This window comes from Micromys minutus (assembly GCF_963924665.1).
Source record: "Micromys minutus genome assembly, chromosome: 27".
Taxonomy (NCBI): domain Eukaryota; kingdom Metazoa; phylum Chordata; class Mammalia; order Rodentia; family Muridae; genus Micromys; species Micromys minutus.
Genome location: NC_137962.1, coordinates 11,733,031 through 11,746,669, shown reverse-complemented (window position 1 = coordinate 11,746,669; position 13,639 = coordinate 11,733,031). Strand labels below are relative to the sequence as shown.

Genomic DNA, 13,639 nt, shown 5'->3' with positions numbered 1-13,639 from the left:
ATTGACAATAATGGCCTTTTGAAATGCCATTATGGAAACCTAATACTGCAGAAGATTCCTAAAATATATACATATATGAAAGGGATGTAAAGAGAGTCACCAAATAATAGAAAAGACAATGCCCCAACTAGACATCTTATACCATGAAGTAAAAAGTCCAGGGTCAGGAATGAGTTGCATCTTGTTGATTCACTGGTCAAAGGTCCCAGTGGAAACCCACAAATATCACAGACTATTGCCAAAATGATTGGTTCTGCTCCATAACCTGATATAAAGCCTTATTGCTACCAAGAGTTACAGGAATCATTGAAGATGGAAAAATCCAGCTGGTGACCAAACTTCACCTTTATTTATTATGTTCATGATGCTATAAGATGTCACCAACAGAGGAGAAAAGTAATCATCAGTATCGCCTGGTTACAAACTCTGTCATCTACAGCAACCTGCTTACAAAAATACACTGTTGTACTAGTGGCACAATGTTATGTGAACAACCACCACATGACCCAATGGCCCCTGAACTGGAACTGATTCAAGTGCCAGCTGGAAATGACCAGAACTAGAACTGACCAAAAGGAGCCATGCAAACTTCTAAATGAAATAAACAACCAGTACTGCTACCCAAAAAATGATACCTATCAACCACAATAATGACCTGTATGGTATGATAACCCTACGTGTGCAATAGTGCCACTCACACCTCTCAACACCCCCTCAATAAGAAAGAAATTATGACTGGTACTTGAAACCTATCAAACTACCTGGGCTAGAGAAGTCATGGATCTTGGAAAAGAATCTACAAACGCTACTTTATTAAATCGGCATAATCCCCAGTTATAGTCTAAAAATTTGTCCTTATATCAACAGATAAGAGAATCTAGGAAATTTCTCTTAGCAGCTCATGGAAACTATTACAGAAAACTACAACCAACCAAAATGCAGAGCTGTGAAGCTTAGTCCCATGCAGCTATATATACAAAACGACTTCCACACAACAGAAAGCAGGGTGGAAACATTTAAGAGCCAGAGGCTCGGAGAGTTTACAGTGAATTGTAAATTCTTCAACTATCAGAAGCTATACCCATGAGGTCTCAGCAACATGACTATGTAAACATGAGCCAAACAAAGACATGCTAACATGAAGGGGCAGAAAAGATTACCATAAAGACTCAATTCTACACAAAGAAACTACATTTCCTATGGAACAGCGTACCAATTGGTTATCCTATGCCAAACTGACAGCCCTAAAAGCATACAAGTAACATTAGAAATGTGTGTATGTCTGTGTGCGAAAATACATGTGCATATATGTATATAATAACAATTAATAAAGAAAGAGGCTATCGATTTGAAAGAGAACAAGAAGGAGTATATGGAATGAGCTGGCACAAGGAAGGGGAAGAGAGAAATGATGTAATTATATTATGAACTAAAAATAACATAAATACACTCACTGCATGAGATGAAACCTATGCGTGATACTGCCAAGAACCTGAGACTACATAGGTCATGGGCCCTGGGGGCACCTACCACTCCTGTTCTGCTAAAGAAACAGCCCAATAAATGATGCCTACTGACCACTACCATAGCTACAGACTGCTGCATCATTCATCCCTCATCAGAGAAGCTTCGTGCAGGACATGAAAATTAAGACAAAGACTCACAAATGGACAATGTTCAGAGAATGGGAAGCTTGGAAACACTCATTCTTAGATGGGATCTCTTTATCAAACTCTCCCAGCGAGCCCCACAGATCTAGATGTCAGAGGAGGTGGAAAGATGCTAAGAGCCATGGTGGATGACTCCTAGGAAACAGTATCCTCCAGACACGAAAGGACTGCTATACAAATGGACTTAGAGATAGCATGGCAGCACACAGAAGACTCGCACAGCTATAAACAGAGAAAACCCCAGCACTAAGAAGGGGAGGTGGACACAGTCCCATCTGTAATCAAGAAGCTAACTGCAATTGATATTTGCTGGGAAAGGAAATCGTTACCAATCCAGGTAACAATGTGTTGCTCTATCAAACAGATAGTTGGCCAACACAAAATGAACTAGTTTGTGTGTGTGTGTGTGTGTGTGTGTGTGTGTGTGTGTTTTGAGCATACTCTTGCACTTTCTGTTTTATGTTGATTTTTTCCTTATCGGACTTTTATTTGTTTTGACTTGCAGTTTGACAGAGAAGGAGAGAGGGAGGTGAGAGAGAGGAAGAGGAGGGAAGGGAAAGGGGATATGAAGTTAAGTGGGAACGGTACTGAGAATCAGGGAGGACTTTGGAAAGAAAATAATCAAACTATATGAAACTTTTCTTAAGTAAGGAAAACTGTATGCTAACTAGAAGTGAGAACAGAAAAGGCCATAAAAAGCATGAGCACACTATCTAACACTTCCAGCTCAAGGAAAGGGAGGCGGCAGCACTGGATTCCACGGTGCACGGGAGCAGTAGCGACTGAGGACTACAGTGAAGCCCACCCACCGAGTGACTGCGCAGTTATAAAGCTGTTATTTGGGCTCCTCCTTTGCAGGCACAGTATCTATCGGCCACAGGAGAAAAGGGTCAGACACTGTACACCCAGCAAATGTTAACGAGGTGGGAGATGCTTGTGCTTCCTGAGGGCACTTCACACTGCAAACTCAAATGGACATTCACAGAACAAAGCAGAGATGTGTCTGCTGGAAAGAGCAAGTCCTTGTGTTAGAAGACCCAACATACGGCCCGTTTCCTCATTCCATTTACGGTGTGATCTTGGACAAATGACTTCTGCTGGAATACTACTCCTTGCTCTCTACAGGAGGACACTTCAGAAAGTGCTGGCCTAGCTTCAGGAGGATCTGTGGAGCAATTCTCATGAAGCTTTTGCCTGTCACCTTCAACAAACTGTAGGAGTGACTGTCTCTAACAATACAAACACGAAGAACAAGATATCCCTTTTTGAAAAGACCACTTGTCAGCCAGAGTCTGAAGGCCCTTGTTACAGATTATACACTCAGCCGTATGTCATGAGCAAAGACAAAAACCGTTTAATATTCTCACCTACCCAATATTAGAGTTTACAGGCAAGAGAACCCATCTATTCACGCACAGCTGGAGGGGGACCACATCCACGAATGTGCATGGGTCTGATCAGGACCAAGTTGCTACATTTACAGAATTAGAAGCTGCTGAGAGACAGGAGCACTGTTGCTAAGAAGATGTAATGTTCTGTGAATAGCAAGCCAGGCTTCGGCATTACTTTCTCTAGAAAGGCAGAAAGCTCACAGTTCCTATGGAACCTGGGTCTGTAGGACTGAATGGTTATCTGCTTTGAAGCCATCATCCTTCCTGAAATGATATTAACCACTTAGGTCAAATTTTCAGAGAAGATAAAATTAAACTTAGTTCTCGTATCTGGATGCTTAGGAACGATAACATCCTTGTGTGGTAACACATGCTATCTGGAAGTGGATTCTACTCTAGCCAGAAGAAACAGCAAGTCAAGTCGGTCTCACTGGCTGGCCGTCACACCTCGCTGTGGAGGGGCCCTGGGTCAGGCAGACTTCGGGCCTGGAGCTTGAGCTGACGCTTACCTCTGTGCTGGGGTGCTGTAGCTGTTGTCATAGGAGTCATAGCTCTGGTCATCATACGCAGTACCATACCCATCGTCATAGTCCTGAAACACCAGAAGGAGACACAGTCAGAGGAGCCTGTAGAAAGGAAGAACACTGCCTCCAGTCACTGCAAGGCACCCAGTGATGCTCAACTGAGTCTGACCATGGTGAGAGAAGCATGGGTGTGGCTTCAGTCCAACTGCCAGAGCAAAAAGCTTCCAAACTCTTACAAACAAAACAACAACAACAAACAAACAAACAAACAAGCTCATGCCGGAAACAATTATTAAGATAACCACTGTTCAGAATAGAATATGACCACAGAGCTGCAGAGAGTCAAAGAATATTTATTTAAAAGCAAACACACCAACAAAGAAATCACAGCGAAATCTTGGTAAGAAGAAAGCAATGTAGTATTTTTACTTAGCAGCAGCCTGGAAGCCACTGGGCAGTGAGGCAACTGGATCACCTGTTAGGAATGCTTCCCAGTGAGTGGTCAGACTCCCTCCTGAGGGGTTAGCTGAAGAAAACCACCACTTGTTTAAGGCACTGGCTGCTAGAGAATGTGGAGACTTACTGGGCAATGGGTAACTGATAAGCATAAAAGGCCAAATACTGGGAATCTAGAGGGACACGCCCGCCTCAGGGCCATATCCCATGACTCAGAAAAGACCATAGCCCCAGAGCTGCTTCTTTTGGCTGACCCCTAGATCCAGCACCTGGAGGAAATGGGCTTCAAAGGGAGAGTTAAGAGCAAAGTGGTGGGATGAGTATCAGGTATGAATTAATATACACAGCACAATCCCATGGGAAGCCAGGGAGGAAGAAGAGAAGGGGGCGGGGGAGGAGGAGACTGAAGAGACAACATATGATGATCACAGACTCCACAGAACTTGTTTTGAATAGCCCTAAACATAAAACAAAAGCAAATAACGGGTCCTAGAAGATTGCAATTGCAAGAGTTGATGAATTATTAATATATTGTGTCTAGTTTAAAACAAGAAATTGAGACATGTTTAAAAAACATAAAAATATGGTCTCTTTATAAGAACAAATAGCTGTTAATACAAATTGTCTCTGAGTCTGCTAGGCAAGGAACTTCAACCAACACACTGAATACAGACAAGGAGCTAAAGAAACGGCTCCGATAAAGCCCGAGTACATGGCCTCACTAAATGGAGACTGTCAGTATGTGGAGAAGCCAAGGTAAATGCCTGACTTGAAAAGCAGTAGTTACAGCAGAAACTTCCCTGGTCTCATCAGCAGACACACTAGACAGAAGTCACTGAGCTTGTAACACAGGATCAGAGAGAATGGCTGCACCAAAAGTGTGAGCCTATGAACAATAAGATCTGTGAAAAAAGAGCAGGGGGAGGAGCAAAAACGTATTCAGAGGAATGACAAGCTCAAGACGTCCCAATTTGATGAAAGTGCTTAATATACCCAGAAAGTTTAAACATTTCCAAGTTAAAAAAAAAACAAAAAACAAAAAAACCTAAGAGATGCACAACCATAAAGGCAGAAAGGCAAACCGAGAACCTCTCAAACACTTGCACCTCTTGACACAGGAGCACCTGACCAGCAGGAAGGTCACTGCCTGGAAGACAAAGAGAACCCTCATTCCAAAGAAAAAGGCAGCTTAGGCAAGAAGAGCTAGTTGGTGGGAGGGGCCTTCTTGGTATCTGACCTTCACTACCCCGAGAAGTATTTGATATCCAATGATGCTCTCCTTGATAAACAAGAGATTAGTACTTTAGCAGATAAACAGAGTTAACCAGTAGGAGATACACATTTAGGAGACAGCAATGGGAGCCATCAGAGAAGTGAGAGGCCATTAGTCACTTGCAGCTATAAACATGTACTTCTAATGAACATCGATGGAGAAATGCAGCCAATAAAACAAAATACACCTTCATGCCAGTGGATCAAAGAATGCACTTCCTGTATTTGATGAATAGTTGCAGTAACCCAAGCCATACAACACTGACAGAACACAGAAAAAGAAAGTCAGAAACTACTATTCATATTTAAATGCAACTCAATTTTTAACTAAAGCACCAAGACAACTTGCTGGAGACTTTTCAATAAATAATGCTGGGATGCCTCCAGACAGATGCACACCTAACAGGACTGAATAGCAACCACACATCATTTGCAAACATAAATACAACATGCATCATGTCTGTTGTGAACATACAGAGAACTCTGAGAACAAAGTACGCATGAATTATTATATGTTCTCCTGACCTTGGATCAGTGATTTCTTTGATAGGCTAGTAAAAGCACAGAGCTAAGGAATGCAGAGAATGGAAGTTGGGAAATATTCAACGTTTTTAACTTCCAAGGACACTATTTAAAAGAGACGAAAAGATAATCTACTGCATGAGAGAAAATATTTACAGATGACATGTGATTTGGTCTACTCTCCAGAATACATAAATAACTCATTACTCAATGAGGAAAAGACAGTAACTATGAGAGAAATCTACCCTTGTCATTCTATGGAGGACACACTCCATGTTGTCTGATTAATTCTGAAACAGGGTTCTATGTAGAGTAGGTTGGTCTCCAACTCAGAAGAGATCCTCCTCTTGCCTCTGTCTCTCACTATTGTTTCTACAAGACTGAACTTCAAAACAGTCACGAAAAACAGTATTTCTAAATAAATGGATACAAGACATGTTCCCCACTGGTAAAGTAGGCCAAAAAAGCATTGTGTCTTGTCCTACAACTGGCTTTATATCCCCAGTGTAATTACACAGAGGCTTTGGATTCATCAAATTGAAATATTTTAAAAATATGAAGTTAGTCTGTGAGCAATGTCTTGGAACATTCAGAGATTTTAAATATACACCCAGTTCCTGGAAGCAGGGACATGTATGTGGTCAAATAAGTTTCAGCACACAGTCCATTATGTACATATCTTTTAAGACATTTTATCTTATTTATGTACTTATGTATGTTGGGATATGTGGGGTGTGTGTGTGTGTGTGTGTGTGTGTGTGTGTGTGTGTGTGTGTATGAAAGCAGGTGCCAATGGGAGGCCAGAAGAGGGTATCAAAATCCTTTGGAGTTGGAGTTATAGGTAACTGCAGGCAGTCTGACATGATTTGAAGGAACAGAATTTCAGTCCATTACAAACAAAATAAATGTTTATAACTGCTGAACTATCTCTTTAACCCCAATATTTTTAAATTAAAAAGAAATAGTTATAATAACTATATACTTTGCAGGAATAACTATATATTTTAAGGACATCGAAATGCTAAGTACCTTAACTTGATCATTGCAGATTTACTTTTAAAGAGTATTTACAGACTTACTTTATTTGATTTAGAAAAAAACCAATTATCTAAATATATTGCTTCAAATTCTTTCGATTTTATAAAACAAATATCAACATAAGTGGATACTACCCACCTGCAGAACTAAGGCTTATGTAAATTATATATGATTATCATATACATTTAAATATGTTGTCACAAAGGAAGAAATGAATATAAAATAGGGGTAAGTCATACAAAAGGAATAAAACTGCAACACAAAGGAAGCCACAATGTTCTTCAGAGGTAACAAGTTAGTAATGACTAGCTTAGCTGGAATCTTCCGATGGCCAGTGCAACTGGTCATAAAACAAATTCTGAGATGATTTTCATTATCAGAGATGTATTTGAAACAGTGACATGAATTATGAGTAAGGACTAAGCTAAAAGCTGGAAATAACCAGCAACAGGAACATATCTAATCATTACTGAAACTCCTCGTGTAGCTCCTATCCTGTTGCTGGCACTGTGCTATCATCACCGGTGGAGAGCTTCCAATGTTTAATGTACGTGCTCACATATATGGAGTGGGGGAGAGAGAATAGACAAGCAGAGAAAACAACCCTTACAATTCATCATGTCAAAGGTAGGTACTGAGGTGAGACAGACCAGACCAGCTAAGAAATGGAAAGGAAACTCAATGTTAATGTATAGAAAAACTAGCTTTTCCTTTGCAAACAAAGGTCATTACAATTATTCAGAATGGACTCAAGATGTAAAGCAATGGAAGGAAAGAAGCAGACTCTTGCATCCAGGGAGGCTAAGAGCAAGAATGTATGATGATGAAAAGCCAGGAGACCAACCAAGGAGGACCAATTAAGGAATGCATCTGGGTTTTGAGTGACATGATTCCCTTCTGTTGCAAAATCTCTGTCTGACAATACTGCAGAAAAAAAAAAAAAAAAAAAGGATGACCCACAAAGGCAAGTGTGCAAGGTCATTGTGCACAGTCTTAAACTTGGAAACTGCACAGGCTATGGCTTCTTTACTAACATCTTAGATGTCTGGAAAGAATGTGTAGTTCAAGCAGAGTTTTGACATATATTTAAGATTATAAGTGACTTAAAATTTTAGCTAAAATGCTATGCAGTGCACTATTTTACTTCTGTAGCTGTACCATTTCATCTTTGCTCAATTATTCTGCCAGGTTATTGCAATACTGTTCAAGGATGCAATTGGTAGCTCACTGAATTACTAATGTAGATGTTTTCGATTTCACAATATGGAAATCTGTGGCTCTTTCTTTAATGATTTCGTTATTGGACTTGGCTATGAGAAGTATGTTTTGTACTTCTTCCAATCACAGCAATGATATCTGTTCGATGGACAGCATATGGAAATATGGGACACTGAAAGAGAAACATGACAGGATAAGGAACAGCCGACTGATTCCCATGCTCCTAATATTGGTTTTACTGCAAGTCTGGGGAGAGGAGTGACCAGACTGAGAACAAGGCTGAGCATTAGCAGAGAGTGCTGGGCAGGTAGGTCCCTGAACAAGGGTGGCTGAGGAAAGGTGGACCTCATGAGTCTGTAAACATTATTTCCCCCTATTTCTTTTTTGGATTCTATCTCAAGTAGCAAGGCTGGCCTGAAACTCACTGTGTAGTTGAGGATGACCTTGAACTCCTGGTTCTACCCCTCAAGTTCTGGGAGGATAGGCATGGGCCAGCATGCCAGCCCTTCTGTGTTTTGTCTAACAGTTTAATGACATTACAACGTAGCTATCTTCTGGTCTCCTCTCTCTCTCCCTCTTTCTTTTTAAAATTTTATCTTCCAGTGTATAAAGCAACTGGTTGCTCAATTTTTTTCTCGATTGTATACTTTTAGACTAAAACGTTTCTTTTCAGGTATTTTCCTGGGGAGAGTAGAATTAAGAAAAAAAAAAAACCAGCAATGGGTACATTATGTGCTATAATTTAACATGTGATTGAGTGGAATAATAGAATGGGACAGAAAAGATGTGGATAGCTTGGTTGAGTCACACAGGCATCTAAGATGCTCAGTGGTGCAGGACTCGAGACAGGAGCTCACTACACTTCACCAGCACGACTCTGATGCAGGGATTTCTTTATACTAGAATTGTTTGTGCTATTTCTCACACTACGGCATTTCCTCCTAGAGATGCTTCTCTTCTACAACATGATAGGTAGGCATGTACTTTTCTGCCTCACTTCTATTCTTCCAGGTTCGAAACATCTCCAGTTCACTATGTGCCTGTACCGTCTCTCTGCCCTTGCTGCTTCTTGGCCTCCTCAGCTTTCTAGGCTGAAGTTCAAGTGGGTGACTTCAATGACAAAGGAATCCATTGTGCCCCTGTAATGCCAGCGTTTGACCTAATGAGCACATCCACATCCTGGTGGATACTCGCACTGTGCTTCTCCTACATTATGAACTGAAGTCGTCTTAAAAGATCCGTTCGGATCAGGTACAGACACACAGTGAGGACTCAGCGACGCTCACTGCTCTGCTGCTTGGAGGAACACTGGGGAAAGGCAGGGCAATCCTTTATTTGTCTCACCCAGTCCTGTGATTATTTTTACCTTCTTCACAGTTGTAGCCATTCCTCAGATGACCAGAAATGACTTAACTGGGTGACAGAAACACATGTTAAGCCAAATTTTGAGCTGCTCTTGAAGTAGCTATGGAGTCCCTGGATGTTGTCAGTAGGACTCAATGGCATACCTATGTTAGCACCCCTGCCTTGCTGTCCTGCTGGTATTCCAACCAGCCAGTGAATCTATTTTATGTCCTCAATCTTTCTCACATACCCAGTCTCCCTCTGCATTCCAATATAAAACCTGAGGTCCACCCTTCATAATTAGGTCCGTTACAACTTTTAGAATCTTCCAATGGAGAAAGCGTAGACTCTGTATTTGGCTCTTATTTGGCACCTGTAATTATTTTTCTGACTCCTTTCCTGCTGTCTAGTCTACAAAGTTCCCATGAGTTAGGATCAGTGTCTCCTATCCCCCAACCCATCTTCATGAGCACACAGCATTCTCCTTTGTTCTTACTGGTATTCCACTGCCTACTCCTACACACCCAACCCATTCTCTTTCTTCTCCCAGTTAGTCATTAACTTAAACAAAATAGGCCAGATTCAGGAAGATACATATTGTTTCTTTTCTCTTACATGTGAATAGTAGGTTTAAAATTATGCATGTCTGTGCATATAAGTGCGTTTATGAGTGTACGTAGGTCATAGGACTATACGGAGATCATGAGAGAGAAGGAAGAGGCCCTGTAAGGACTAAAATAGAGGTGATAACCAAGTACATACAGAGGGACTGTGAACGGGGAGCAAACTGGGCCATGCTCCCACCTGACACAGAGCAGACAATTTGGCATCTGCTGAGTGACTGAGCTGATGACCAGCTAGCAGAAATCCAAGGAACATGTCCTTCAGAGGGTGTGAACCAAGGCAATGCTATAGAAGAAAGCAGGCACGAAGCTTATTAAAACACTGAAACTCTTGATACTCAAACTGCACTTACAACATTTTTGGTGAACACTCAGTATCAGACTTCTGTGCTCTGCAGATGATGACCTTTAGAACTCTATTCCTGCTCAAATGCACACAGGGGTGAACTGTTCATCCGCACTTACTAGAAAGCGTGCTTCTTCACCAAGCATACGTCTGAGGTTACTGCTTAGAAACAGCGCCGGACAATGAACCGGAGTGGACAATAGGCCACAGAAGCAGTATGTGCTCTTCGACAGTGGGAACCTTCCCGTACCACTCCCACCCTGGCCCAGGTCCAGATAACAGGAACACTGCTCTGAAGCCATCTTCCAGGAACAAGAAACAGCATGGTGTACCTAGTTTTGTTTTTGTTACGAGTAAAATAAAGCATAATATTTAAGCCAGGGATAACCATTTTAAATTGAGAGAATTTAAGAGTGATTAAAAATACTGCCTCGGTGTGGCATACTTTGAAAGGAAGATGATTATATTATGAATACTTTGCTTTAACTAGGGTGACAACTGGCCGTTTTAAAACGTGAGAAGTTTCCACACAGATGCAGTGCGAAAAGCTCCAGCAAATTTAGGGTTTGCAATGATTATGCTGAGTTTATAAAACAAATAATAAAGACTTCACAAATTAATTGTAGCTCGGACCTGGGAAACAATATCCACATCAGTGTTGCTTCAACAGTATCTTTAATGGCAGTGAACACATGAGCAAACCGTTTGTCACAACCTGCGGTACTGCTACTCCTAACCAAACGCTTCCCACATCAGCTGCATGAAATCTGACTTTTGAACCCTGGGACTTTGCAGTTATAGGAAGGGACACAAGAGGCAGTTCCCCTCCCATCAGGCTTTGTGGAGGTGATAGCGTGACACTGGGTGGGTTGCATCCTCATGGAGATATCACTGACCACTCAGAGCCTCACCTTGGCCATTTGCAAAGTGAGAAACAAAACACAGCCCCACTATTGCCAGTGTTTATGTAAGATTAACCAAGAAAAAGAAGTAGGTGAATGTGTTTGGCTCAGTACTTTTAATGAAGATGGCTGTTTCATTTAAAGACTCAACCCTTTTAATTCTAGAACCACTGAGTCAGAAAAAAAAAAAAATACTATACAACATGACTTCTGTGAAAGTCTTAAAGTCTTGCCCGAGATGCAAGGTCTGCATTTCCAGTGTGCAAACACTATGATGTAAACCAAGAACTGAATGTCAAGATTAACTGTGGCTCTGTACAGACCCAGATACAGTCTTTAGAGATATGCCTGCCAGCCACCAACAGAATGTCTTCTTCTGACTTTGTACCTAATGACAGTAGAAGGGCACTGGTTGGATTCTGGGTACTCAAAAACACAGAACCGAGAAATAGTGACACAGTAAAACTAGAAATCTTACAAGCACAGGGAAGGTATAACTATAAATGGGAGAGTTTGTTAAAGTAGAAATGCCATGACAGGAAAGAGGGGAAATAATTTCTCTGAGCGTGTATTAAAGTGGCACCATGCTAAGGCCTTACTGTTCATAAGAGGGTCTCACTACTTAGCTCAGGCTGGCCTCATGCTTGTGTTCCTCTCTCCTCAGCCTCTTCAGTGTTGTTACATGGATATGCAAAAGTTTCTCTTCTGATCCTGAATGTGTATGATGTGTCCAGCACTGCTGGAAAGCGTGGTGAAGAGACTCCAACAAAAGCCCCAGACATCAAAGACAGCGGCAACTCTCTTAGTCCCGTGGGGTTGGGGGAACTACAGTCTGGACTCTAATTCAAAGCCCAACAGATGTACCAGCTGCTTCACCCAGATGTGTTGGACCTTCAATCTTCCCAAGCTCTGATTTGTTCCAAGATCACATCAGCCTCTCTGCTCTCTTCCTTAGGATTTAACAGCAGCTCACAGCTGCTCAAACAGGGTTCCAGAGGACGAAAGCCAGATAGATATCTTAAGGCACTAACTAGACATAAAATCAGCTTTGCTCCTGTGCATCTGCACTGATACCAATCAAAGACCACCCTTGAGACAGTGGAGGAAATAATCCCACAGATAATTCGACTCTGTGACTTAGAGAAGGAAGGGCAATGAGAGAGACAGGCAGCCAGGACTCTGAGTTTACTGTTCAGACTCTCATTCCTGTTGATCTGGTGAACCAGTGCCTTTCTTTACTCCCACACACCTCTTTCTCCCCTTTTCTTTTTTCAGTTTTAATGTATTTAAATACCCTCCGTTTTTGTTCCTTTGTTCTCTGGCTTTCTTTCTCCTGTTGTACTTATAGCAACCCAGCATGATTACCAGCACTTATAACAGGTCTTGTCTGCCAGTACGCATGAGCCCTCCTGAGAGCAGGTGCTTTATTCCCAGTGTCTGCCACTAAATAAGCATCCAAGGAATGCTTTCTGAATGAATACATGGCTACCATGGATGGGTGTTACGGACCTGCTCATGCTTCCATATGGCACGTGCTGTCTGCGTAATGACTGGCCAAGAGGCAGGCCCAGTGCGCCAGTTCTACAGGTAGGAAGGTGCTGCTGGCCCACCACAGGTGGCCCTGGAAGCATTTGGCTCTATATTCTGTAAGGATTTTCCTTGCTCTATTTTCAGAGCTCACTGAGAACCCTTAGATCACTACCCAGTCCCACACCGAAGAACAATGAGCTGTTCTGCTTCAAAAGGTTCAACAGTTAAGTTCTCTCTTAATTTGCAACTTGATCAAATGTTTGAATGTTTTACTCAAAAGCAAAGTGAGTTATAAAATGAAAACCTTAAGTACTCAGTTTAGAGACTGTCATTGAGAGGGGCTCAGCTGGTCACACACCAGGAGGATGACCACCCACATCAAGACATGGAACACCGACATTTCTGAGAACTACCCCTATGTCATTTTGCAATTACTGTCTTCTCCCCAAACCACCATCACAATTTTCAACACAATTTACTTATTTGAGTTTTATGGAAATATGAGTCAGATTAGCTAGTTACTATTTGGGACCATGTTTCTTTGATTCAGTGTGATGACCTGTGGGTATCATTCACACTGCTGCTTAGGGCACAAGCTGCTGCCTCCCACTGCTTTGAAACCCTGTTGCTCAGGATCTGGCTGCTGGTTGTTTATCTACTCCACCTGGGTCAGCTGTCTTTAGCTTGTTTTTGCCTGTGTGTTTCCCACTGAGCCTCCTGGTATACTCCCTAGTGTATCTCTGCTGGGAGCCGCTTTAGATGAACCCTAGGTCCTGGCAACAAGGAAGGATGGTGCTGTAAGC

The 13,639-nt window shown here is 41.9% G+C and overlaps 1 protein-coding gene across 2 annotated transcripts in view; it reads right to left on the bottom strand.

Moving 5' to 3' along the window:
• Window positions 1-13,639, bottom strand: part of KHDRBS3 (KH RNA binding domain containing, signal transduction associated 3) — a 141,275-nt gene that overhangs the window by 33,684 nt on the left and 93,952 nt on the right. For both annotated transcript variants that reach the window (XM_080938962.1, XM_080938963.1), the window contains exon 7: window positions 3,571-3,653. In XM_080938962.1, the coding sequence (XP_080795088.1) occupies window positions 3,571-3,653 (83 nt within the window). The remainder of the gene's footprint in view (window positions 1-3,570; window positions 3,654-13,639) is intronic.